The sequence below is a fragment of the Myotis nattereri genome, assembly GCF_964212035.1.
Source record: "Myotis nattereri genome assembly, chromosome: 21".
NCBI classification, from domain to species: Eukaryota; Metazoa; Chordata; class Mammalia; order Chiroptera; family Vespertilionidae; genus Myotis; species Myotis nattereri.
Genome location: NC_138097.1, coordinates 10,363,764 through 10,391,547, shown reverse-complemented (window position 1 = coordinate 10,391,547; position 27,784 = coordinate 10,363,764). Strand labels below are relative to the sequence as shown.

The 27,784-nt window shown below is 46.2% G+C and overlaps 2 protein-coding genes across 7 annotated transcripts in view; one reads left to right on the top strand and one right to left on the bottom strand.

Annotated features, from left to right (window-relative positions):
* Positions 1-27,784, bottom strand: part of CRTC3 (CREB regulated transcription coactivator 3) — a gene marked incomplete at its 5' end in the record, with an annotated part of 1,283,408 nt that overhangs the window by 891,359 nt on the left and 364,265 nt on the right. The window lies entirely within an intron of this gene.
* PRC1 (protein regulator of cytokinesis 1) lies at positions 1,077-27,784 on the top strand (the record flags this gene model as incomplete). 6 transcript variants are annotated; one of them, XM_081114662.1, is made up of 15 exons in its annotated part: positions 1,077-1,219; positions 10,853-10,985; positions 11,131-11,253; positions 11,965-12,198; positions 12,275-12,445; positions 12,981-13,130; positions 14,209-14,356; positions 15,122-15,258; positions 17,947-18,042; positions 19,013-19,159; positions 19,261-19,371; positions 24,350-24,460; positions 25,037-25,213; positions 25,529-25,570; positions 27,075-27,783. In XM_081114662.1, exons 1-15 carry the CDS (start codon positions 1,209-1,211, stop codon positions 27,144-27,146), a joined length of 1,863 nt encoding a protein of 620 aa, XP_080970788.1. In that variant the 5' UTR covers positions 1,077-1,208. The 6 variants fall into 6 exon arrangements, with proteins under 6 accessions (XP_080970788.1, XP_080970791.1, XP_080970790.1 ...); XM_081114665.1 differs by lacking the exon at positions 25,529-25,570 and having other exon boundaries at positions 25,037-25,136; positions 27,075-27,784; XM_081114661.1 differs by lacking the exon at positions 1,077-1,219 and having other exon boundaries at positions 10,802-10,985.

Sequence of the window (27,784 nt, the reverse complement as noted above, 5' to 3'; positions counted from 1 at the left end):
CTGCTCAGATGAGCGAGGGAGGCAAGACACCAGGCCTTTCTAGTAACCTGCTCCCGCCACACCCAGCTGGTGTGGGCTGGGAAGCCTTTATGCACCGCACCTGGGAGCTCGGCTCGCTGAGCTCACTGCCCCTTCCAGGCAACTAGTGCACTTGGAGTCAAACCTGCAGGGAGCCCTGGTCCGCAGCTCCGTTGGTTAGAGCGTAGTCCCCATATGCCAGGGCATGGGTTGGATCTCTGTTTAGGGCACGCGCAAGAAGCAACCAATTAAGTGGAACAACAATCCACGTTTCTCACGCTCTCAATAAATAAAAATAAAAAACCGCCCTGGCCGGTGGCTCAGTTAGTTAGAGCTTGTATGGTACACCAAAAGGTTGTGGGTGGGTTCCATTCCCAGTCAGGGCACAGGCCTAGATTGCAGGTTTGATCCCGGGTCCGGTGCCCTATTGAGCTCTCTCTGTCCCTTCCTCTCTCTCAAAATCAATTTATTTTTAATTAAATCTTTATTGTTGAAAGTATTACATTTGTCCCCTTTAAAAGTCAATTAGTCGGAACCGGTTTGGCTCAGTGGATAGAGCGTGGCCCTGCGGACTGAAAGGTCCCAGGTTTGATTCCGGTCAAGGGCATGTACCTGGGTTGCGGGCACATCCCCAGTAGGAGGTGTGCGGGAGGAGCTGATGTTTCTCTCTCATCGATGTTTCTAACTCTCTGTCTCTCTCCCTTCCTCTCTGTAAAAAATCAATAAAATATATTAAAAAAAATAAATAAAAGTCAATTTAAAAAAACCATATCCTGTGGTGAGGATTAAACAAAAAAATTTAAAAACAAAACCGCCCCAGGGTAGCGGCAGGGCGGGCTCCTCTTGCAGAGCGCCCCCAGTGGCCGGGCGAGGAAAGCGGTCCGCCCTCGGGCGTGGCCGAGCCCGCAGGAGGCGATCCCAGCCCGGAGTCCAGACAGCCGAAACTGAGCTCTCGCGACAGGGGGCGGGGAGTGGGCGGGGAGTGGGCGGGGTTTCTCGAGGAGCGACAGGACGGAGCACCAATCGCAGGCCTGCTCCGCCACGGTGCTTGGTTTGAAATCCCGCGGGTGCCTAACGGCTCGCGAAGTGGCAGATCCTGTGCAAGCCGGTGCTAGGGACTGGTTGCCGCGCTCGGTTCCCGGTGGAGTAGGTTGTGGGCCTCGCCGTCCGGTGGCCGGGAGACTTCCATCATGAGGAGAAGGTGCGGGGGCTGGGGGGGGAGCTGGGGACGCGGGAGGGAGGACGCCCGTCCCGGGTGCGGGGCCGGTGCGGCTTCCGGAGGCCCCTCTGGGCCCTGAGCGAGGGTGTCACCCCGGCCCGCGCTCCAGTGAGGCCGGGGCGCGGCCGGGCTGGGCCGGCGGCGGTGGGCGACGCTCGGGGAGCGGCCCCGGCGGGGCGGAGGCCACCCCAGACCCGGACGCCCGGTGGGGCCGTGCGCGGAGGAGCCGCCGGCCCGCGGGCGGGGAGGCGGCAGGCGGCCGCCGGAGGCCGAGCCCCACCCTCCCGCTCGCCCCGCGCGGCAGGTGCGGCTCGTCAGCTCGGAGGGCTCGGGCGGAGGCCTGAGCGTCCGCGTGTCTGTCTGTCTTTAAGTAAAGCGGTGGAGCTTGTGTGTATCGTTGTTTGCCCTTTTTCCGGGCTGCGGTGTTCACGCTGTTCCTTGACTCGAAAGAGCTCGGTGTCCGTGCAAGCTAAGCAGCTCCGTGTGGAATTCCTTCCGGGTGGTTGTACCGACTGGGCGCTGGGGAAGGAGGTCCGACCGGGAGTCGGGTCCGACGGCGTCACTGCCACTGCCCGGCCCGTGACTCGGGACAGGATGGGGATGTGTCTTCTCGCCTCCAAGATAAAAGTTACACGCCCGGGCCGGCTTGGCTCGGCAGATGGAGCGTCGGCCTGCGGACTGGAGGGTCCCGGGTTCGATTCCGGCCGAGGGCCCACATGGGCCCGGGTTGCGGGCTCCATCCCCGGTGCGGGGCGTGCAGGAGGCAGCCGATCCATGATGCTCTTCCTTGACGTTTATATCTCTCTCCTTCTCTCTTCCTCTCTGAAATTAAATATAAATATATTTTAAAAAGACAACGTGCATGAGGCTAATTTAAAAAGGTGAACTTTAAAAAACATGTAAATAAATAAATAAAAGTTACACGATAATTTTGTGTTAAAGTAAGAAGGTCCCCTCCTTGGGGCTCCGAGCCCGGTGTTGCGGGGCTGGCTCGGCTCCAAGGAGGCGTCCCCCGGGCTGCGGGCGGCGGGTCGGGCCTCAGCGCCCAGCCCCACGGGTCACCCCGCGCACCGTCTCGCTACACAGCTGCGGGCCCGGGGGTCGGAGAGGGAGCGGCTCTCTGGTCTCGCTTCCCAGCGACGCCTCTCACCCACGTGAGTTCACTCACCTGACCTCCCACTGCCGTCCCCCTCCCCCCCCTCCCCCCGCGCCCCGCCCCTGCCGCGTCCCCACTGCCTCTGTAGCGGGGATGCTGCTCGCTGGGCTCCTGCCGTGTGTGTTGCGGGGGAGGGGGCGGTGTTCCTTCTTTCCCTCCCTTCCCGCGGGCTTCCCACTAGGGGGCCTGGGCGGGCTCCCCACGCCCTCTCCCCTGTACTGGCCGCAGCGGCAGGTGTGGCCAATGGATGGGGCTGCTTGGCCCCAAGATGCCCCAAACTACCTGTGTCTCACCAGGCGGCTCACACCCTCTTTTCTTCCTGCCCCACCTCCCTGGCCCCTGCACGAGGCTGGGCGGCCCCCCGAGGGGCACAGGAAGGCAGGCAGGAGGGGTTTGAGCCCCCTACCCCGCCTGCTTCCATTGTAGGCCTCAGGTTTCCCCTCTTCTCACGTGGGGCGCTACTGTACACATCCCCATCCTTTCCCATTTCAGTGTTTTTGATTTTTACTGGAAGGATAGGAGAGTTACAGGGCTCAGACTTAAAGTGACAAGCCCCCGTTTAAGAAGTAACCTTGTGTAGTGGGCTCAATTCCTGCTTGTGCATAAAGGGTATTCATGACTGGAAAAGGCCTGAAGTTGTATTGGAGTGACCTGTAACAAACCTTCAGTCAGTTTCAAGATTAGTTTCCTCTTGTGGGGTTCCTTTAAAATCATTTTCCCAATTAGTTCAGTATCTGAATAATTTGTTTCTAAATACATTCCACCCTTCTGGAAAAGGATATGTGGCCGTCCTTGATTTCAAGAAAATCTCAGCTGCTTTGTCTGTGAGGTGGCCCGTTCTTTGTCTCACTGCTTCACTAATAAACTCATTTTCACTTAAAAAAAAGAAAATCTCGCCCTATCAGGTGAATTTGGGCAGATTTAACTAGTAAAAATATGCAGGGTGTCCCCCCAAAATGTATACACACTCTGAATAATTTTTTCCACTGGGTTAAATTTGAAAAGAAGGAAACATCAATTGAGCTATCAGCTGTTAAAGTATGTATACATTTTGGGGGACATCCTGTATATTGGTCCCATAACATTCCCTAACCAGAAGGGAACTGGTTCTGACTTAGCTGTCCCGACCGTTTGAATAGAAGCTTTACTCCAAGGGAGAGTGCTACTTAATTGGGGAGGGTTTAAGGACAGATAAAATAGCCCCAGTATCTACAAGGGCCGTAGTAATTTCCCCTTTTACGGTGATTTCAATTTTTCCGAAAGTATTAATAAGGAGAAGGGGAGCCCTAGTTGGTTTGGCTCAGTGGATAGAGCATTGGCCTGCAGACTGAAGGGTCCTGGGTTTGATTCCAGTCAAGGGCACATGCCCAGGTTGCAGACTCAATCCCCAGTAGGGGGCGTGCAGGAGACAGCCGATCAGTGATTCTCTCATTGATTTTTTTTTTTCTCTCCCTCTGTCTTTCTGAAAATAAAATATATTTTTGAAAAAATAAGAATGGGAAATAACCTCTCATAGTCCTCGGGGCAATCTTCTGTTTGCTTCTGTTTATTTTTCTAAATCCCGTTTTAGTTTTCTACAACCCTACTCTTTTTGTGTGTGTTTTTGTTTTTTGTTAATCCTCACCCAAGGATATTTTTCCATTGATTTTTTAGAGAGTGGAAGACAGAGGGAAAGACAGAGCGAAATATCGATGTGAGAGAAACATATCAAGTGGTTGCCTCCTGCATGAGCCCTGACCAGGGCCCAGGCCTGGGAGGAGCCTGCAACCGAGGTTCGTGCCCTTGTCCGGAATCGAACCCAGGACCCTTTTGGCCCTCAGGCCAATGCTATATCCATTGAGCCAAACTGCCTAGGGCTCCATTGATTTTTAGAGCTAGTGGAAAGGAGAGGGGGAGAGGCAGAGAGAGAGAGACACATTGATTGGTTGCCTGCTGCATGCATCTAGACCAGGGCCAGGGAATTGAGCCTGCAACCTGAACCTGGGTCCCTTCAGTCTGCTGGCTGATGCTCTATCCACTGAGCCAAACCCGCTAGGGTTCTACAACCCTTCCTAAGGTGACCTGGCTCTCTACATTAAAAACAGACCTCTCTGGCGGGTGGGAACGACTGGGGAGAGGTTAATGGGGGGAAAAGGAGACATATGTAATACTTTAAACATTAAAGAATTTAAATTAAAAACAAAAACAACAACAAAAAACAGACCTCTCTATAAGAGTTTCCCAGCAAACCTTATTAGTTATTCTGTTGCTTTGCTCCCAGAAACCAGTAGGTATATTCATTGCAATGAGACAGAATAACCAGAATCACATGTTCTAACAGTAAATTAGTTCCTCTAAATAAATTTTGTTTTTAATGTATTTTATTGATTTTTTACAGAGAGGAGGGGAGAGAGAGAGAGAGTTAGAAACATCGATGAGAGAGAAACATCGATCAGCTGCCTCCTGCACATCCCCCACTGGGGATATGCCCACAACCCAGGTACATGCCCTTGACCGGAATCGAACCTGGGACCCTTCAGTCCGCAGGGCGACGCTCCATCCACTGAGCCAAACCGGTTTCGGCTCCTCTAAATAAATTTGAAAAATGTATGTATATATATATGTATGTATATATATATATATTTATTTATTTATTTATTTAATTAAATCTTCGCCGGAGAGTATTTTTCCCATTGTTCTTTGTTTGTTTAAATATTTCAAGAAAAATGATTTTAAATATAATGTTACATGCAGTAAACATTAATATTTCAAGAAAAAAATATTTTAAATATAATAATATTACCAAAACTGTACTAACATCACAAAAGTTGTAGGAAGTATTAAAAAATCTTCAAATAACAGGATTACTTCTATTATATTCTAAAATATTCTTTTTCTCTGGCTCTATTTTTGTTCATCAGTTATGTTGTTCATTATATTGCACAAATGAGTGAGATCATGTGGTATTTATCTTTCTCCGACTGGCCTATTTCGCTTAGCATAATGCTCTCTAGTTCCATCCATGCTGTTGCAAATGGTAAGAATCCCTTCTTTTTTACAGCAGCATAGTATTCCATTGTGTAGATGTACCACAGTTTTCTAATCCATTCATCTGCTGATGGGCACTTAGGCTGTTTCCAAATCTTAGCTATGGTGAATTGTGCTGCTGTGAACATAGGGGTGCATATATCCTTTCTGATTAGTGTTTCTAATTTCTTGGGATATATTCCTAGAAGTGGGATCACTGGGTCAAATGGGAGTTCCATTTTTAATTTTTTGAAGAAAGTCCATACTGTTCTTCATAGTGGCTGCACCAGTCTGCATTCCCACCAGCAGTGCACGAGTGTTCCTTCTCCACATCCTCTCCAGCACTTGTTGTTTGTTGATTTGTTGATGATAGCCATTCTGACAGGTGTGAGATGGTACCTCGTTGTCGTTTTGATTTGCATCTCTCAGATGATTAGTGACTTTGAGCATGTTTTCATATGTCTCTTGGCTTTCTGAATGTCCTCTTTCACAAAGTGTCTATTTAGGTCCTTTGCCCATTTTTTTATTGGATTGTTTATTTTCCTTTTGTTAAGTTGTATGAGCTCCCTGTAAATGTTGGAGATTAAACCCTTATTGGAGATAACATTGGCAAATGTGTTCTCCCATGCAGTGGGCTTTCTTGTTGTTTTGTTGATGGTTCCTTTTGCTGTGCAGAAGCTTTTTATTTTGATGTAGTCCCATTTGTTTAGTTTCCCTTGCCTTAGGAGCTGTATCTGTAAAGATATTGCTATGACATATGTCTGAATGCCTATGGATTCTTCTAAGATTTTTATGGTTTCCCGTCTTATGTTTAAGTCCTTTATCTATTTTGAGTTTATTTTTGTGTATGGTGTAAGTTGGTGGTCTAGTTTCATTTTTTTTGCATGTGTCTGTCCAATTTTCCCAACACCATTTATTGAAGAGACTGTCTTGAGTCCATTAGATGCTATTGCCTCCTTTGTCAAATATTAATTGAGCATAATGGCTTGGGTCGATTTCTGGGTTCTCTGTTCTGTTCCATTGGTCTATATGTCTGTTCTTGTGCCAGTACCAGGCAGTTTTGAGAACAGTAACTTTGTAATACAGCTTAATATCTGGCATTGTGATCCCTCCAACTTTGTTTTTCTTTCTCAGGATTGTTGCGGCTATGCAGGATCTTTTTTTATTCCAGATGAATTTTTGGAGAGTTTGTTCTAGATCTGTGAAATATTCCATTGGTATCTTAATGGGGATTGCATTGAATCTATAGATTGTTTTGGGTAGTAAGGATATTTTAATGATGTTGATTCTACCAACCCATGAACACAGTATATTCTTCCATTTGTTTATGTCTTCCTCTATCTCTTTTTTCAACGTCCTGTAGTTTTCCTAATATAGGTCTTTTACCTCAGTTAAATTGTATTCCTAGGTATCTTAATTTTTTTGTTGCAATGGTAAATTGGATTGTTTTTTTAGTTTCTCTTTCTGTGAGTTCATTATTGGTGTATAAAAAAGCCATAGAGTTCTGGGTATTAATTTTGTATCCTGCTACATTGCTAAATTTATTTAGTCTAGTAGTTTTTTGATGGAGTCTTTGGGGTTTTCTATGTACAATATCATGTTATCTGCGAATAGTGACAGTTTTACTTCTTTTCCAATTTGGATGCTTTTTATTTCTTCTTATCTGCTTGCTTATAGCACTTCCAGTATGATGTCAAACAGTAGTGGTGAAAGTGGTCATCCCTGTCTTGTTCCTGTTCTTAGGGGAAATGGTTTTAGTTTTTGCCCATTGAGTATGATGTTGGCTGTAGGTTTGTCACATATGGCCTTTATCATGTTGCGATATGCTCCCTCTATTCCCATTTTGCTGAGAGTTTTTATCAAAAATGGGTGTTGCCCTAGCCGGTTTGGTTTAGTGGATGGAGCATTGGCCTGCGACTGAAGGGTCCTGGGTTCGATTCCGGTCAAGGGCACATTCCCAGGTTGCGGGTTTGATCCCCAGTGGGGGGGGGGGGGGTGCAGGAGGCCGCTGATCGATGATTTTCTCTCATCATTGATGTTTCTATCTCTCTCTCCCTCTCCCTTCCTCTCTGAAATCAATAATAAGATTTTAAAAAAATGGGTGTTGGATTTTGTTGAATGCTTTTTCTATGTCTATTGATATGATCATGTGATTTTTATCTTTCAATTTGTTTATGGATGTATCACGTTTATTGATTTGCGAGTATTGTACTAGCCTTGCATCCCTGGAATAAATCCCACTTGATCATGGTGTATGATCTTTTTAATACAGCGGTTCTCAACCTGTGGGTCGCGACCCCTTTGGCAGTCCAACGACCCTTTCACAGGTGTTGCCTAAGACCATTCTGCATATCAGATATTTACATTACAATTCATAACAGTAGCAACATTACAGTTATGAAGTAGCAACGAAAATAATTTTTTTTTTTTGCAACGAAAATAATTTTATGGTTGGGTCACAACATGAGGAACTGTGTTTAAAGGGCCAGAAGGTTGAGAACCACTGCTTTTAATATATATTGCTACATGCAATTTGCTAATATTTTGTTGAGCATTTTAGCATCTATGTTAATTAGGGATATTGGCCTGTAACTTTCTTTGTAGTGTCTTTATCTGGTTTTGGGATTAGGATAATGCTGGCCTCATAAAAAGAATTTGCAAGTGTTCCTCTTGGATTTTCTGAAATAGTTTGAGGAGTATAGGTGTTAGTTCTTCTTTGAATGTTTGCTAAAAGTCTCCCATGAAGCCGTCTGGACCTGGGCTTTTGTTTGGTGGAGTTTTTTGATTTCTGCTTCTATTTCATCAGTTGTTATTAGCCTATTCGGGTTTTTTTTTTATTCTTCCTGATTTAGTTTTGAGAGATTGTATTTTTCTAGGAATTTGTCTGTTTCATACACATTGTCCAGCTTGTTGGCATATAGTTGTTCATAGTATTTTATTACAATCCTTTGTATTTCTGTGGTGTCAGTGGTTACTTCTCCACTTTTGTTTCTGATTTTATTTATTTGGGTCCTCTCTCTTTGTTTCTTGATGAGTCTGGCTAATGGTTTATCAATTTTGTTTATCCTTTCAAAGAACCAGCCCTTGGTTTCATTGATTTTTTTTTTTAGTCTGTATGGTATTTATTTCTGCTCTAATCTTTATTATTTCCTTCCTTCTATTTGCTCTGGGCTCTAGTTCTTTACGTTGTAGGGTTAAATAGTTTATTGCTGATTTTTCTTATATTTTGAAGTATGCCTGTAGTGCTATGAACTTTCCTCTGAGGACTGCTTTTGCTGTGTCCCAGAGATTTGGGGTGGTTGTGTGTTCATTTTCATTTGTTTCCAGAAAGTTTTTGATTTCTTCTTGATCTCGTTGGTAACCATTCATTGTTTAATAACATGCTATTTAGTCTCCATGTTTTGAATGTTTGGGGGCGTTTTCACTATAGTTGATTTCATTCCACTGTGATCTGAAAAGATGCTTGATACGATTTCAATCTTCTTGAACTTGTAGAGACTTGTTTTGTGTCCTAACATGTAGTCTATCTTTGTGAATGATCCATGTGCACTTAGGAAGAATGTATATTCTGCGTTGGGGTGAAATGTTCTATAAATGTCAATTAAGCCCATCTGATCAGTGTGTCCTTTAGAGTCTGTTTCCTTGGTAAGTTTTTGTTTGGAAGATCTATCCAGTGAAGTCAGAGGGGTGTTACAGTCCCCTATGACTGCATTGTTGTCGATCTCTCCGTTAAAGTCCTCTAGAGGTTTTTTTTTTTTTTATATTTAGGTGTTCCTATATTGGGTGCATATCTGTTTACCAGGGTTATATGCTCTTGTTAGATCGATCCCTTTAGTATTATGTAGTGACCTTTGCTGTCTCTTGTGATGGTCTTCATTTTAAAGTCTATTTTGTCAGATATGAGTATTGCCACTCCAGCTTTTTTTCTTTTCCATTTGCCTGGAAAAAGTTTTCCCATCCCTTCACTCTCATCCTATGTCTGTCTTTTGTTTTGAGGTGGGTCTCTTGTAGACAGCACATAGTTGTGTCATGTTTTTGTATCCAGTCAGCTACCCTATGCCTTTTGATTGGAGCATTTAAGCTATTTACATTTAGGGTTATTATTGATATGAACTTATTTATTGCCATTTTAATTCTGTATGGCCAGGTTTCTCTCTCTGTTTCTTCTTCTCATTACAGCAATCCCTTTAGCATTTCTTGTAATGCTGGCTTGGTGGTGATGAATTCCTTTACCTTTTTTGTCTGGGAAGCTCTTTATTTGACAGTCTATTTTGAATGATAGCCTTGCGGGATATAGTAATCTTGGTCTGAGATCCTTGCTTTCCATTACATTGAGTACTTCATGCCATTCCCTTCTGGCCTGTAGAGTTTCTGAAGAGAAATCAGGTGTCAGCCTTATGGGAAGTCCTTTGTAGTTAACAGTTTTCTTTTCTCTTGCTGCCGTTAAGATTCTCTCTTTGTCTTTAATTTTTGGCATTTTAATTATGATGTGTCTGGGCATGGGCCTGTTTGAATTCTTCTTGTTTGGGGTTCTCCTACACTTATGTGGCTTTTTCCTTTAGGGACGTTTTCTGCCATTATTTCTTCAAACACCTTCTATGCCTTTCTCCCCTTTCTGCCTCTTCTGGCACACCTGCTATTCTAATATTGTTACGTTTCACATTGTCCCACAGCTCCCTTAAGCTGTCCTGTTTTTTAATTGTTTTTTTTTTTTCTTTTTCTTTTTGGCTCTCTGATTGAGTGATATTTCAACTCTGTCTTCTAATTCACTAATTCGATCCTCAGCTTCCCCTAATCTGCTGTATATTCCTTCCAATGTGTTCTTTATTTGTGTTATGTCATTCTTTGTCTCAGAATGTTCTTTTTTTTTCATAGTTACTATATCTTTTTTCATGCTGTTGAGCATTTTTACCATCATTATTCTGAACTCTGGTTCAGATAAATTTCTTATCTCTGCTTCATTTATCTCTTGTTCTGGAGACTTCTCTAGTTCTTTCATTTGGGGGTCGTTTCTTTGTCTCCTCATTTTGGCTTTCTGTTGGGTTTGTGACTATATATTAGGTAGGGCCTCTACACTAAGCATGTCAAACTCAAAGGCTAACATGGGCCAAATAGGTGAGGCATGCGGGCCGCAAGTTTGACATGCTTGCTCTACACCTCAATCTCTAGTGCAGGACAGTCTTTTTTTTTTTTTTTTTTTTTTTTTTTCAGAGAGAGAGACAGATAGACATTGATGTGAAAGAGAAACATTGATTGGTTGCCTCCCTTTCACACCCGGACCAAGGCCAGGGATCGAGCCTTCAACCGAGGTATATACCTTGATGGGGAATCGAACCCGAGGCTCTTTGGTCTGCGGTGCAATGCTCTAACCACTGAGCAACCAGCCAGGTCTGTAAATACTTAGTGTGTCGGAGGCAGTGGCTCATGCAGCTGCTTTCTCTTTTGCTTTCCAGTGAGGTGATTGCGGAGGAGTCCATATTATGTCTCCAGAAAGCCCTGACTCACCTTCGGGAAATATGGGAATTGATTGGAATTCCTGAGGACCAGCGGCTACAAAGGACTCAGGTTGTGCATAAGCATATCAAGGTGAGTTTAGTGCTGTGTCTTTGCAGGAGGACATGGGTATTAAAATTTTGAAATTATTGGTGTTTTGGTGTTATTTGTTGTTTGGGGTTTTCCCCCCGCCCCCCTTTAGTTCCAGACTTTTATGGGGCTGTTTTCTCTCCGGTAGGACCTCCTGGATATGATGATTGCTGAAGAGGAAAGTCTGAAGGAAAGGCTCATTAAAAGCATAGGCAACTGTCAAAAAGAGTTGGCTGTCTTGTGCAGCGAGTTGCATGTTGAGCCATTTCAGGTACACAGTCTGGGCTCCTGTTTGGGTCTGAGATTGAGGCAGGAGCTTTGCCTGGGGGCTGAGTGGAGGGTTTTTGTGTCAGGGGGTCCTGGACACGAGAAGTGGGGGAAATGTGCTGCTTAGCCAACCAGATCCAGCAGTCATTTTACTGACGTAAAGAGTTGCCCTGTTGAGAGGTGAAGCAGCTAATTTATTTTTTTGAGAGTTTGTTTACTAAAGCTGAGGACAGCGAAACAAGGAAGGGCTTAGGGTAGAAGAGATAGGAGAGTCTCCTGGGAGCCGTTTTGGGAAGTCAGAGGAAAGGGGGCTTTGGAGACAGCCTGAAGGGGTTGGCCCGGGACAAGACGCTGCGCATTGCTCCCCTGATTGTAAGTCTCGTGGGGACTCTTTGAGTTTCAGAGATGCCACACCTGAGGGAGAAAGGCGTGGGTGTGCTCCCAGGAGGGACAACTTGCCAGAGGTGAATCAGCTAATAAATGTTGCTGTGCTTTTAGGCTAAAATACTTCCTCTTACCATCAGTCTGTGAGGCATATACAACTTTTTTGTTTTTAATTCTGAGGAAAAGTTAGGCATAGGTGATACTGTGCCATGAATTGATGTATTTGTAAGTTTAGCCAAACATCTGTCATTTAGCCCTCTTTTGTTGTCCTGCTCTTCCTTTGAGGAAATCCACTTGGAACCTTGTAACAATGGTATATCCTCTTCTACAGGAGGAAGGTGAGCCGACCATCTTGCAGCTGGAAAAAGACTTGCGCACTCAGGTAGAGCTGATGCGCAAACAGAAAAAGGAGAGGAAACGTGAACTGAAACTACTTACAGAACAGGATCAAGAACTGTGTGAAGTTCTTTGCATGCCACACTATGACATTGACATTGACTCCATTCCCAGCCTGGAAGAGCTGAACCAGTTCAGAAAACATTTGGCAACTTTGCGGGAAACAAAGGTATACCCCTTGCACCATGCTTCCTAAAGGTCAGCTTGACTTTCCGTGGGTATCTTCTGATTGTTTGATTTTACAGGCATCTCGGCGTGAGGAGTTTGTCAACATAAAAAGACAGATCATACTGTGCATGGAAGAATTAGATCACACCCCAGACACAAGCTTCGAACGAGATGTGGTATGTGAAGATGAAGAGGCCTTTTGTTTATCTTTGGAAAATATTGCTGCACTACAGAAGTTGCTACAGCAGGTAATGTCTATTCGGAATATGGCCTGGGTATCCAGCAATTTGAAAAAAATGACATTTTTTGCCCTGCAGTGTTACATAAGGACCCAATGTAGGTTAAGAGAATGAGGGAGGGAGGATAATGATAGTATATGCTATACAACCTTGATTTTTCTTTTAAACAAAAAACTTAATTTATATGTTGCTGTAAGAATATGAATTTACGGATGAAATAATAGTCATTGAATTAGTGTTTAATTGAAAAAAATTTTTTAAACCTTTATTATTGAGATTATTATAGACATTCCTCTTTTTTCCCCCCATTGCCCTCCTCCACCTGAAAAATAATTTTTTTATTTCAAAATTTGAATCCTAATTCTTAGGGTCTGAGATCCTGCTATAAATGACAGACTTATAGTTTGTGTTCAGAAGTCATGAAAACACACCTCTTCACAATCTTGTAATAGTGCTTATTCTGTATCGGGTCCAGATACTGTGGGAAGCCAGGGCTAGCCTCTGCTGCTGCCTTTGCCGTGACCACTGTCTTTCCCTGCCACAGCTGGAAATGCGGAAGTCACAAAACGAAGCCGTGTGCGAGGGGCTGCGTGCTCAGATCCGGGAGCTCTGGGACAGGCTGCAAATACCAGAAGAAGAGCGAGAAGCTGTGGCCATGATTATGACTGGGTCGAAGGCCAAAGTTAAGAAAGCGGTAGGAAACCCATAGGGTGCTGGGTCAATAGTCTCTACAGGCATTTTTATGTCTGATCCCATGTCTACCAACTTCTGCCTTGAACAACTTTTTTGTTGTTGTTAATCCTCACCCCAGGATATTTTCTCCATTGATTTTTAGAGAGAGTAGAAAGGAGGAAGAGAAACATTGATGTGAGAGAGACACATGAATTAGTTGCCTTCCACATGTGCCCTGAAAGACTGGGGATCAAACCAGCAACCCAGGTTCCTGCCCTTGACCGGGAATCAAACCTGAGACCCTTCGGTGCACAGGCCAACGCTCTAACCACTAAACACACCGGCCAGGGCAAGCAAGTCTATTTTAAAGCAAGCATCTGAAAAACGTGGCAGTAACCACCACTCATCTTTTATCTTTCCTGTACCTTTGTTGGGTTTCTGGCTCCTTTGATAGCATTGTTAGAGTGTCAACCTACCTCTGTGATTTTGTGCTGTAATTTTATTTAAAAAGGGAAAATTTTTGCCCTAGCCAGTTTGGCTCAGTAGATAGAATGTTGGCCTGTGGATCAAAGGGTCCCGGTTCGATTCTGGTCAAGGGCACATACCTTGGTTGCAGGCTTCTCACCTGCCCAGGCCCTCATCGGGGCTTGTGCAAGAGGCAACCAATTGAAGTGTTTCTCTTACATTGATGTTTTTCTCTTGTCTTTCCTTCTCCCTTTCAGTCTCCCCCCCAAAAAAAAAAAAAAAAAGAAAGAAAGAAAGGAATGGAAAAATATCCTTGGCCCTAGCCAGTTTGTCTTGGTGGATAGAGGGTCAGCTTGCGACTAAAGGGTCCCCAGGTTCAATTCCGGTCAAGGGCACATGCCAAAGTTGCAGGCTTGATCCCCAGTAGGGGACGTGCAGGAGGCAGCCAGTCAATGATTCTCATCATTGATGTTTCTGTCTCTCTCTCCCTCTCTCTCTCTGAAATCAATAAAATTGTATTAAAAATATATATGTCCTTGGGTGGGGATTAACAATAAATAAAAATGGAAAAATTTTGCAAAGTGCTGTGAGTGTAAAAGTATAACAAGCACCTTTACCAGATATCTGTGTTTCAGCTGCAATTAGAAGTGGATCGCTTGGAGGAACTGAAAATGCAAAACATGAAGAAAGTGATTGAGGCGATACGAGTGGAGCTGGCTAAGTACTGGGACCAGTGTTTCTACAGCCAGGAGCAGAGACAAGCTTTTGCTGCTTACTATGATGGTTAGTACAGGAGCGGTGGCCTTTATGTGGTCTGCACTTGTAAAGACGTGCAGATGTGCACCAGCTATAACTGCCTTTTCAAACCATTCAGCAGAAGTTGCCATTCCTGTATCAGTGAGCATTTGCAGATGCTCCTGGGAAATAAGGGATGTCTTGATTTCTGAAGCAGCTTATCACTGTAGCCTGTAGTTGTGAAGCTCAACTTTATCAGCGCTTGCTTACTCTATGCCAGGTGCAATGTCAAACTCTTAACAATAATATCTCAATCTCATGTCAAGAGATGAGGACACAGGCGCGTAAATGTTGAGCACCTTGAACCGGAGGCACAGCGGGTAGAGGGCAGAGCTCACAGTTAAGGCCACAGAGTCTGACCCCAGAGCCCAACAGAATTCTAGTCTGATCTGAACTGAGTATAAAGATGAAGTTATCTACTAAATTCCACACTGGGGACATTTTCTGTGACCCAGCCCACTACTGAGCAGGGCGGAAACAAAGGGTATGAAAGAAAGCTAAGAGAAGGTGAGAGAGGACACAGAGGGTTGCGAGTCTTGGTCATTTTAGTCCACACTTTAGGTCCCTACTCCCTAGTCCCTCCAGGCTGATGGTGACAAACCAGATTTTTATTATCCACAATGGAGACTTATTCATGTAACGTTTTTACTGTAGTGAAGAATAATCTATTTCCAGTTTAGGGAATGAGGGGTTAGAAAGTAAGATGCTGAACGCTAGAGGAATTTTCAAAACTCCTGGGCTTCTGTCTTGCAGAGGACTACACAGAAAGCCTGCTCCAGGCCCATGACGCTGAGGTTGTGCGGTTAAGGAACTACTACGAGGTTCACAAAGAGCTCTTCGAAGGCGTGCAGAAGTGGGAGGAGAGCTGGAGGCTTTTCTTAGAGTTTGAGGTACTGCCCTCACTTTGCTCTGTTTTCCTTAGAGGACAGTGAAGTATGAAGAAAGCATGTTCTTGCCCTGGCCGGTTTGCTCAGTGGATAGAGCGTCGGCCGGCGGACTGAAGGGTCCTGAGTTCAGTTCTGGTCAAGGGCACTTACCTCTCAATCCGTGGCAGCTCAATCCCTGGCCCTGGTCGGGGAGCGTCGGGAAGGCAACCAGTTGCTGTGACAGACATCTGTGGATGGTTTCTCTCTGCCTCTCCGCCTCCCTTCCCCTCTCTCTAAAAATGGAACGATATCCTTGGGTGAGGATTAAAAAAAAAAGGAAAGAAAGCTTGTCCTTTATAGAGTCGGTCTCCTTTTCTCTTTACTGAGTTTCTAATACCAGTGTCTTCATCACTAAGTCTCTGGCTTACTGACAGACCCATCTGTGTCTGTGAGGCTCATGTACAGGAACATATAAGAGAAAACCCTGAACAAATGGCTTCATTAAGGTAGAAGTTTCCGGCATAAAGGAAGTCCCGAGGGGGCAGTGCAGGGCAGGTGTGGCAGTTCCACAGTCAGTGGGTCCCAGGCTTCTCCGGCTCATGGCCCTTCTCCTCAGGTTCCGGTTGGCCCTCGAGCTCCCACCACAGCCCTCGGGCACCATGTGGAGGAAGGGACACAGAGGCACTGTCCCGACAGCCCCTCGAAGGGCTCTCCCAGGCTCTCGTCCCAGCATCTCTGCTCATATGCCACACCTGTGAGCGTGGCCGTCTTGCTGCCACAGAGGAATTCGGGTTCTGTACTGAGGAGGGAGAGAAGGATAGATATTGGGCCAGGCAAATAATATTTTCTCTTCCAACACTTGCTGTTTTCGTAGAAAATTGCCTGGGTGTTAGTGCACGTTTGTATGCTGAATTCCGTTTCTTCTGATCGATACAGCACAGGCAGGTTCCCTCAGCAAGGGTCCTCAAACTATGGCCTGCGGGCCACATGTGGCCCGCCGAAAACATTTATCCAGCCTGCTGGGTGTTTTTGCCGCTGCTGTGTGCATAGGAATTTATGCATAGTTTTTTTTTAAACTATAGTCCGGCCCTCCAACGGTCTGAGGGACAGTGAACTGGCCCCCTGTTTAAAAAGTTTGAGGACCCCTGCCTCAGAGCATTTTAGAGCTCGGGGCTGGGACTAGGACAGGGGTGGGCAAACTTTTTGACTCGAGGGCCACAATGGGTTCTTAAACTGGACCGGAGGGCCGGAACAAAAGCATGGATGGAGTGTTTGTATGAACTAATATAAATTCAAAGTAAATATCATTACATAAAAGGGTACGGTCTTTTTTTTTTTTTTAGTTTTATTCATTTCAAACGGGCTGGATCCGGCCCACGGGCTGTAGTTTGCCCATGGCTGGACTAGGAGGAAGCGTAGCGGACACAAAATTCAAGCAGCCTTGCTCTCAGGTTCATGCTGGCCCTGTTAGAGCCCAATGGGTCCTTCAGGGAGTCCTGAGTTCAACTTCACATTTACAGGTGGGAGCCTAGGACTCAGAAGTGGGGAGACTGTGTGAGACCTTACAGCTGTTTAAGGACAGGTTTCCCCGTCCTCAGTGACCCCTGACTTCTGCTTGAAAGCAAGAAGGAGGAGGAATAACTGTCAGGAAAGAGCCAAATAAGTAGCCCTTGTTGACATGCAAGTGTTTAATAAAAACTGAGAGACTAACTCCCATCCCTTGTAGGTATTGTTTCTAGACCATCACCTACCCTGGGAGGGAATGGAATTTCTTCACGAGCTTAGCAAATGGTCAGGATTGCTTCTGTACTTTTCTGATGACCTGCCCTAATTTTGAGTGTACACATCTATTTATGTGCTTATATTACTGTTCTGATATACTGTACTGGTACACATGATAGAATTTAAAAAAAAAACAACAAAACCCCAAAATAAGAAGCCTAACATACTATATCTTTTTTGTCCATTTTGTGAGGGTTAATTCAGTGAAAACCAGATTATCTATAACCCTTAACCTTGCATATCTAAGCTGCATTGTCTCAATAGGCTGAAAGAGAGTGGACAAGTAGGGGTGCCCACCAAGCTCTGAGTGTAGACCTTCCCCTTGTCCCTCCACACAGCTCATCTCCTCTAGGTGACGTAATCTTTTGAGATCTGAACCGAGGGGAGGGAGCCAGTGACGTGGCGCGCTAATATTGAAGCCTCTCTTCCTTTTTAGATGACAAAGGAAGCGCTGATTTTCCTGCACCAAGTGGATGTACTCCCACCCAGCTCCCCTGCCTTAGGCCCCCTCCGTTCCTCACTGCTGAGAGGGGTGGGGATGCGAACCTCACAGTCTCCTTAGCCAGTTAACTGCCACGCGTCCAAAACGGAAACCTTCCCCACACGCCACGATATTTTGAATTTAAAAAGTCATTTTGCAATGAATATTATAAAAATAAATATATTACTCCCAATTCGGGTGTTCTTGAATATTTTCAGCTGAAAATTCTCACGAAAAACAATTTTAAAGTTGGTCAGGGCTGCCACTTAGGGAAATCTTTTTTTTTTTTTTTTTATAGATGCACGTGGCGTGTAGGGAAGGTCCACTGCTTGCGTCTATAGACGCTTATGGCGTATAGTGGGTTAATAATGTACATCCGAGTCCTAGCAGAAGGGATTGGTCTGATGGCCTGTTCCAGGGTTTACTCTGATTAAAATGTATTTTCACAGAGAAAAGCATCAGATCCAACTCGATTTACAAATCGAGGAGGAAATCTTCTGAAAGAGGAAAAGCAACGAGCCAGACTCCAGAAAACACTCCCTAAGGTAATAGTGTTAATAGTTTTGGTGCCTGACTACAGAATACCTCACTTTTTGTGGATTCTTTGCTTTGAATCATTTGCCCCAAACTGTCTTCTCTTTCAAGGGTTAGGCAAGGATAAGAAATACTGGGCCTTACTGGCATAAGCAGCTGTATGTCAAGGTGTGTTAGTTTTCTAGCACAGCCATGGGCTTAAAACAGCTTTTAATAATAATGTATATTTACAAAGTAGAGTTCACATTATATAATTTTGATTTCTGCCTTTTTGCCTATTTTATATTGTTTGTGGGTTTTTCTTCACCGACTGGGCGGCCTGAACAAAGACATGTATTTTCTCACAAGTCTGGGGGCTGGAAGTCAGGTCAAGGCCTAGGCAGGCTGGTTTCTTCCGAGACTTGTAGGTGGTTGTCTCTCCCTGTCTTCACACGTCAGATAAAACCACACTCCTCGGTCCTGGAGGTTAGACTTCAACATATGGACGGGGTGGGGAGGGGCACAGTTCAGCCGAGAATACAGAGCAAGCGCTCTATCTTTAGCAAGTTCTGTGGGCTTAGTATCTTCTCTATTTTAATAATGATAATAGTATTTATTGAATGAAGAGCCAGGTGTTATTTCAAAGTGCTTTCCATTTTTACGATGAGGAAACGGGGCACTGAGAACTTAAGTAACTTGCCCACTTTTCACGGCTCGCAGGAGGCAGGGCCCAGGCCTGACCCAGATGGTGCTGCCCTCACTGCACGCCATCCTCTCACTTTCAGCTCCAAAACCAGTGGCAATGCTGGGCTGTGTATTGTGAACAGATCATCCCTGGCCTTTGATTTCGGCGACTCTGACATTTCCCCAAGTGGGTCCGGCTCCCCGGAGTCAGCCTAGTGAAGCTCTGGGGAGGGAGGAGTCATTTTGGGGGGAAATCATTTCCTTCAGGCTTCACACCAAAGGGTTGAAGTAAATAACAGTGCTTGTGTCCGGTCTCAGCTGGAAGAGGAATTGAAGGCCCAGATTGAGATGTGGGAACAGAAGCACTCGGCAGCGTTCGTGGTCAATGGGCAGAAGTTCATGGAGTACGTGACTGAGCAGTGGGAGACGCATCGGTTAGAGAAAGAGCGAGCCAAGCAGGAGAGGGTACGTGAACCCAGTTTGGGAAGAGGGAAGGGTGGTCATGTGAGCAGCCAGGCCTGCTCCCTCCCTGGGATGTGTCACTGTTGCTTCTGACTGTCACACAGCAACTGAAGAACAAGAAGCAGACGGAGACGGAGATGCTGTATGGCAGCATGCCCAGGACACCCAGCAAGCGGCGAGGAATGACTCCCACCACCCCGGGCAAAGTGCGCAAGGTAAGAAGGCTCCGTGGCCCACTAGTGACAGGGCGTGTGGGGGGCAGGGCCACGCCAGCTCTCACCATCTGTCCTGCAGGGATTGTCCTGCAGGGATCTGGAAGGGTTTGTGGAGATTTTCAGTTGAGTCCATTTGAGATGGGAGCATTATTTCTCTTCTCCTTCTACTCATCTATATTATAAAAGGCCAGTGACTGTAACGCCATCACGACCAAACGACCATCACCAGGAGGTGCATTGATGGGTCTAGTGGTGCGGTGGGTTTCTGGGTCTTGCATGATTTCGCACGCTGGGCCTCTGGTACTTTATAATATATAAAAACCATTTTAAAAGCACCTGTACCATAATTCCAAGAAGAGTACTAAAACTATTTGGTGTTTGTCTTGCTTTTTAAAAAATATTTTTTTATTGATTTCAGAGAGGAAGGGAGAGGGAGAGAGAGATAGGAACGTCAATGATGAGAGAGACTCATTGATTGGCTGCCTCCTGCCTGTCACACACGGGATCAATCCCACAACCCAAGCTTGCTTCCTACTGGCTCATAGGTCGATGCTCACCCACTGAGTCACCCACTGAGGTTGGGCTTAAAACAGCTTTTAATAATAATGTATATTTACAAAGTAGAGTTCATGTTATATAATTTTGATTTCTGCCTTTTGGCCTATTTTATATTGTTTGTGGGTTTTTCTTCATAGCATCAAACTTTCTTCAAACACATGTTCATTATTAGCTACTTGTTCTGTCCTCTTAACATTTTATGAAACTAGCTCCCTGTTGTTCAATAATATTATGGAAATAATGTGGTGAGCTTTTAAAAACATACGTAAAAACACTAATATTCTGTTCTAGAAAGGTTTATTTTAATTAAAGGTTTGAGAATCTCTCTGCTAAGAGTACAAGGTGGCTATCCTTGCTGTCAAAGTGCTGCCCTCATATGTTTCTTGTTTTTAATTTATTATTTTAATTTTTTTTAAGATATATTTTATTGATTTTTTACAGAGAGGAAGGGAGAGGGATAGAGAGTTAGAAACATCGATGAGAGAGGAACATCTATCAGCTGCCTCCTGCACACTCCCCACTGGGGATGTGCCCACAACCAAGGTACATGCCCTTGACCGGAATCGAACGCAAGCCGACACTCTATCCACTGAGTCAAACCGGTTAAGGCTAATTTTAAATATTGATTAATTTTTTAAATTGACTTCAAAGAGAGAGGAAGGGGGAGAAAGAGAAGAACAGTGATTTGTGTTCCATTACTGATGGCGTTCATTGGTTGATTCTTGTATGTGCCCTCACCTGGGATCAAACTGCAGTGTGGGTGTGTTGGGACAACACTCTAATTAGCTGAACTACTCGGCCAGGGTAATAGAATTTTTTATTTTGTAATTACAGTTGGTGTATACCCGAAACTAATATAATGCTGTACCACCCAGTGACTAAACATTTAAATAACTTAAAAGGTGATTACCCCTATAAGTCCAGTACCCACCTGGCACCATACATAGCGATTACATAGTTATATTATTTTGTTTTGTTTTGTTTATTTGTTAGTTTTTACATAGTTATATTATTGACTATATTCCCTGTGCTGTGCTTTCCATCCCCAGGACTATTTTGTAATCACCAATTTGTGCTTCTTAATCCCTTCCTCTTTCACCCAGCCTTCCAACCCTCCTCCCTTTGGCAACCGTCAAAATATTCTCTGTATCTGTAAGTCTGTTTCTGTTTTGTTTATTTATTTTGTTCTTTAGATTTTTCATATAAGTGAATAATATGGTATTTGTCTTTCTCTGACTTATTGCACTGAGCATAATACTCTCAACGTCCATCCATGTTGTTGCAGGTGGCAAGAGTTCATTTTTTTTTTTTTTATGATTGAGTCATATTGCATTATATGTATATACCACTCTTTTTTTTTTAAATCCTTTCCCAGAGATATTTTTCCCATTAATTTCTAGAGTGAGTAGAAGGGGAGGGAGATGAGGGTGGAGAGAGAGGCATCGATGTGAGAGACATATTAATTAGTTGCCTTCCATACGCACACTAACCAGAGCTAGGAATCGAACCTGCAATAGAGGTACATGCCCTTTACTGGGAATCGAACCTGGGACCCTTGGCTCCACAGGGCTGTGCTCTAACCACTGAGCAACCGGCTAAGGCTACCACTTATTTTTCCTTTCATGTATTGATGTACACTTAGGTTTCTTCTGTCTCTTGGCTATTGTAAATAATGCTGCAAGGAACATATGTATGTATATGTCTTCTTATTAGTGCTTTGGGTTCCTTCAGATACATGCCCGGAAGTAGAATTGGTGGGTCCTTCTTTGTCTCTTATAGCCTTTGTTTTAAAGTCTGTTTTGTCTGCTGGAAGTATTGCCACACCAGCTTTTTCATGAAATACCTTCTTCCATCCCTTTACTATCAGACTTTGTGTGTCTTTTGATCTGATGTGAGTCTCTTGTAGACAGCACGTGAAAGGGTCTGTTTCATTATCCATTCAGCCACCATATGTCTTTTTGATTGGAGCATTTGCTCCACTTGCGTTTAAAGTAATTGGTGATAGGTATTTATTGCCATTTATTTGCATCTTCCCGTCTTGGTAGAGGGCCCTTATGTAGGTAGTAGGTGTCCTGGAGGGCCCAGTGGTGCACATCCCCAGTCACCTGAGCTGGCGCTCCAGGTACGTCTGCCCTGTGGGGCCTATGTGCACCCTCCGGTTGTAGTTGAGCCTTGACCTCTGTTGGCGGGGATTTACCCCTAGACTGATTGGCTTTGAGGACTGGCTGTAGCTACAGGGGAGGAGCTGCTGTTCAGCACCCCACCCCCCTCCCACCTACATCCACCTCCCCCATGGAGAGGAGGACTCACTTCAGCTGGGCTCTGGTGAGGTCTGGTGTGACACTGTCCACTGGGTGTGCTGGCTGTGGGGCCTCCTGGGAGGTGCAGGCGAAGGTCAGCTGCTGATTATACCTGCCCAGGGCCACCGGCATGAGAGACCGCGGTCTGCGGATGGTGGTGCTGATTGCTGGGCTTGCAGGTCCCCAGGAGGGCCAGTCTGTGAACTGAGGCTTGCTGCCCCTACGGCCAGGCTTGGGCTGCTTAGCAAGAGGTTTGGGGGCACACTGAAGTCAGATGGTTCTTGTTTGGGGTTTGTGGACTTTAAAGGGATTTTAGGAGAGTCCACATCATGAGCCAAGATGGGCCATTTGTATGGAAATGCGGTGAAATTAATGGAGGCTCGGATATGATGCCACCTGTGCCTGCAGGGTGAGGTGGGCTCAGCAAAGAAACAGTGGCATCTGCCAGCACGCTGTCCGGGAGAAAGCTGCCTCTTCCGCTCTTGCCTCAAAGCCAGACAGTTCAGCTCCTCCCTGTATGTTTCTGATGTTTTCGAGCTGCTGCCCCAGCCTAGAGCGAGTTGGTGTGAGAACGTCCGTGGGCCCTTTAAGAGCAACACATGGGCCTCTGTCTCACTCATCCACCATCCTCCCTGGTTTTCACAGCCAGAAATGATGGGACTTCTTGGCCCTGGAGCCTTGGGTTTGGAGGTCTTGTTTGGGGCAGGGACCCCTGGCTCCTCAGAGGGGAGCCTCCAGAGCTGACGTCCCTGCCAGTGACCCACCCGCCGTGGGTGTGGGGCCTGCCCGCTGCTCCTCTCTGCCCTCCCTCCAATCTCCACAGGACTGCAGGTCAGTAGCCTCTGGCGGTCCTCAGTGACGGTGGTTCTGTTGTCCAGATGTCCTTTTGCTGTGGTCCCGGGAGGGGGCAAGCGTTTGTCTGCTCTGCCATCTTGACCGGAAGCCCAACACTCACGCATTTCTGACGCTTCAGCTGCACTAATCACACAGCCCGTGATTCCAAAGCGGTGATGCCCGCCTGCTTCCGGTGGCAGGCCTGACACATGGCACTTTCAGACTTCTAGATTCTTGTTCACCTGCTGGGTCTGAAGTGATGTCCGATTATGATTTGGGTTTGCATTTCTCTGCTTACTGATGAAGTGAACATGTGTCTCTTTCTTACAAGGCTTGTAGGAATTCTTTGTTTTGGATGCTGCTCCCTGTCAGTTGTGTTACAGTAGCTTTTCCCAGGATTCTTGTGCGGCCTGTCTTTTTCTTCTTTATGGTGTTTCCTTGCTGAACAGGAAGTTCTTAATTTTAACACAGTCATCGTGTTAGCAGCCTGTTTTCTTTAGGGCTTGTACTTGTACAGATACCTTTTCCTGTGCTGTGTGTCCTAGTCTGTCTTGTGTTTGGACAGGTTTGCTATCCCATTTGAGGTTTTTAACCCACCTAGACGTTTTCATGTAAAAAATGCTCACAGCTTTACTGAGTGAGATGCACACACAGTGTGTACAGTGGACACTCAATAAAGATTGACATGCGTGCGCCTCGAAACTCACCACAGGTCCTCTTCCCCCCATTTCCAGACAAACACAATTTGCTCTGTCACTACTGAGTAATTTGCATTTTTTGACATTTTATATATAGAGACTCACATAATAGGGCTTTTTTTCACTTAGCATAATTCTTCCATTTAGCATAATTTTGAGAGATTCCTCATGGTGGTGCTCGCATCAGTAGGTCACTGCTTTCTGTTGTTGCGCAGTATCCACCGTATGACTACGTGGTTGGCTTATCCACTCGCCTGACGAATATCTTGGCTTGTTCCTGGTTTGTTGCTATTGCAGATGAAGCTGCTATAAATATTTATGTCTGAGTCTTTGTATGAAGCTGTGCTTTCATTTCTCCTGGGCTGGGTCATATGATAGGTGTCTGTCTAGTTTTAGAAACAGACGGTTATACCGTTTTATAGTTCCGTGTACTAGACATTAATAGGCTCTGAACACTTTTCACAAGTTTCTTCAAAGCTCTTTATGGAAATGTGTCTTTGTTAGATGCTTCCCAGACTCATTTCTCTGTCGTCTGGGGTGGATTGCTGACCATGTTCCCGGAATGAGTAATCTCTCTCTTTTCCTCAGCTGAACACTACCACCATGTCCAATGCCACGGCCAACAGTAGCATCCGGCCTGCCTTTGGGGGGACAGTCTACCGCTCCCCCGTGTCTCGACTTCCACCTTCTGGCAGCAAGGTTCGTAAGCTCTGCGTACAAGCCCGCCCCCAGCACCACCCCAGCCTGTTTATCCGGGGGCCCCGCCTACTGGTTCCAGTTTCTAACACCCCCGGATTCAGTTATCATTGAGATGCTGCAAGTTGGCAGATGCAAGCTGGTTAAGCTAAAACCCAATGAGAGAAAGCAGAGCATGGCCATGCTGAGCCCCACTGCTATCATGGGGAGCCCTGGGAGGGGGCTGGGAAGCTGGGGGGAGCTGGTGGGCTCCACAGGCTCCGTTCAAAGCCAGGTCTTCAGTGGCTGCTGAGCAAGAGCCCTGCACGTGGGTTCCAGCCCTGACACTGGGCCACCAGGCAGTCAGGTCCCCTCGCTGAAGGAGACAGGAGGGGAGTCTGTGCTGTAATGTGTTTTACAGATGATGCTCAAGATAGGTGTTCTGCAAATCATTAAGAGTTTTTTGGTTGTTCATTTGTTTTTTACATCAAGTACTGTATAGGATATCGACAATGAGTGATATTAAGATGGTATAGTCTGTGTGTGCGCGTGCACGTGTGGCCATTATAAGGATAAATACTGATCTCTCCTTCCCCACAGCCAATCCTCACTTCCACCTGTTCAGGGAAGAAAAACCCCCGTGCTGTTCGGCACGGGGCCGACAAGGAGAACCTGGAGCTCAATGGCAGCTTGCTGAGCGGTGGGTACCCCAGCTCAGCCCCCCTCCAGCGCAACTTCAGCATTAACTCTGTTGCCAGCACCTACTCTGAGTTTGCGGTAATTGACCTTTTCTGATATCTGCCAGTCTCTGGGGAGCACACAGTTGGGGCCGTGGGTGTCTTCCCATGGGGCCCCAGGCGCTCAGCTAGGACAGCGTTTTGGAGGCTGAGAATCCCTTTCCTGCCTTGGCCGTGCGTGGGGTGGGGGGTTTCCGGGAGGTATAGGAAGTTGACAGCAGCAAGTAGACATGTAACCCGGATCCTTCTGCTTGAGAAATACCAGTCCCTGGCTGCAGGAGGCGACCCTTCTCAGCACTGCCCTGGTGCTCTCTTGGTGGAGTTCTTGGTAATTGTCTTAATTCTCTGTTCTTAGAAGGATCCGTCCCTCTCTGACAGCTCCACTGTTGGGCTTCAGGTCTGTATGGCAACCCCTGCATGTCCCATGTCCCTTTCTCAAACCAATCTGTCGTCTGCTGGCTTCATTCCCATCTGGGCACAGGGCTACACTAACCAGTAATCGTCGGCTGTGGGACCAGAGGCCCTTTTTACAAAGGAAGCGGGAGTTCCCGATGCAGACGGCATAACCAGTCACCGCCTTCCATTCCTGCACCCTAACCTGCCGATTCACAAGAAAACTTGTGCAGCCTTGAATTGGATTCTCAGCCCCACCTACTGTCAGGCAAAGTTTTTGTATCGTGTTATTCACAACAGAAAGCTTTCAGCATCTCGATGGTGCCATCAGAGGCCTCCCATGTGCTGGAAAGAACAGCGGCCCCCCGGCCTGGGAGGGGCGCCCCAGCTGTGTGCTGCTTAGAATGAGGTTCTGGGCCTACGTGATGTTTCTCCCCTGGAGTATGTGCCTTACTAACCCTCGGCGCTGAACGCCACCTGTCTGTCCGCTCTGAGCTGGCCAACGCTCCCTTCCTCGCCTTTGCCTGTTCTGTCCCATTGAGCTGCTAAAGCATATGAGGCTGTGGGAGAATCCTTTTCCCAGAATGCTCTTCGGCTTCTGTATCCTCCATATTTACCAACACTTCCCTGCAATGCCCTTCACTTAAGGGGCGTGCTCTCTTCTCTCAGTAGCTTCCTGCTGAGGGGACGAGGCTGCCTTACCCCTGGGATGCCGAGTTACAGGCGTGGGTGCCAGCTCTCTTCCTGCTGGGAGATGGCGAATGGCCCAGGTGTTCTTGGCTACAGCTCGCTTTGAGCCTGAAGTTAGCTTCCTATTCTGGCACCTTTTTTAATTACCTGATTGCTGTGGTTCTACCTGGGTGCACTCCGGCTGGCTGAATGCTGGACTGCGGGTCCAGGCGTCTCTCTGGCTTGCTCAGTCAAGCCCCGTGTCGCCCACTTGGAGCCCACCTGTACCTGCTCACCTGTGGTCAAGCCGAAGGAGGGGCATGTGGTTTTGGTTGCTGTGGGTGGCAGCCTCCGCCAGGCCGCATGCAGCCAGTAGACTAACCTCCACTAACACCTGTCCTTCTCGTGGTCCTCTGTGGTTTCTCTGCTCCTTCTGTACCATGTGCTCCAGCATGAGATCAAATCACCAGCAGGTTACAAGGCCCTCAGCCCCAGGGATTGGTAGATATGTGGTCTGGCCCATTGTTTTATAAAGGGCTCAGACGCCAAAGCTTGTTGCCAACCCAGCTCGGCAACTCAGAGTACTTTGTGATGCACCAGGGATTTCTCTTCTGTGGGGTTTTAACACATGGACTGGCTGAGGGATGGGTCACGTGCTTAACCTGTGACTAATGGAATGGTGCTCAGAGTGCCGCCCCATCGTTCCTAACACAGCCTGTGCTATGCACCTGTGTCAGAGAAGCGGCCCTCAGGCCCTACGCTGACACCTAACCCCAGCTGACGAGGGCGGGCATGCATGAGAGGGAATATCGCCACTGACGGTGTCTATTTTTCCACAGCGAGAACTTTCAAAGGCCTCCAAATCTGATGCTACTTCCCGAATCCTCAATTCAACCAACATCCTTCCCTAAGAAGCCCTGACCAGTCAGCTAGCTGTGGCTTCCTGGCCTACACTGGACCCCGTTACACAGGGTGGCTTTCCTTGCTCTCAGTGTAGGTGTGCTTGAAACCCCGGCAGGCTCATTTCCACGGCCTGGCTACAGACGGAAGCCCACCACAGGCCTAGTGGGTCCTTAGACACTTTGTTGGGAGATGTAGAACTTTGCACATGTCAGTCCTGGGGCATAGTTCCCACTGCACCGTCCTCAGTGGGGCCCCGTCCTTAGCTACTCTACTGGTCACTACGATGCTCCCAAAAGCACTATTATTTATTCCTGCTCCACCCGCGCAGTCCTGCTGTCAGAGCACTAAATGGTTCTAGGAGGCTTCCGGTGTGGCTCGGGCTGCACGGGGAGCCCTGCTGTTTTAGTCTGTGTATACGTGTCCTGTTGTAAAATATATATTGTTAACAATAAATAAAAATGTGTGTTGTTAGATTACAAAAACAATAGATTGTGTTTTCAAAATTTCCCAGATGAGGTTTTAGTTGCTTTGGTCTGTGGAAAGCAGAAGTTTCTACTTCTACTTAGAAAATTTTTTTTTTGTAATACATATTGTTTTGTGCATGTGTAAATGAAGAACATCTCTTAATTTGATAAAAAGGATTTTA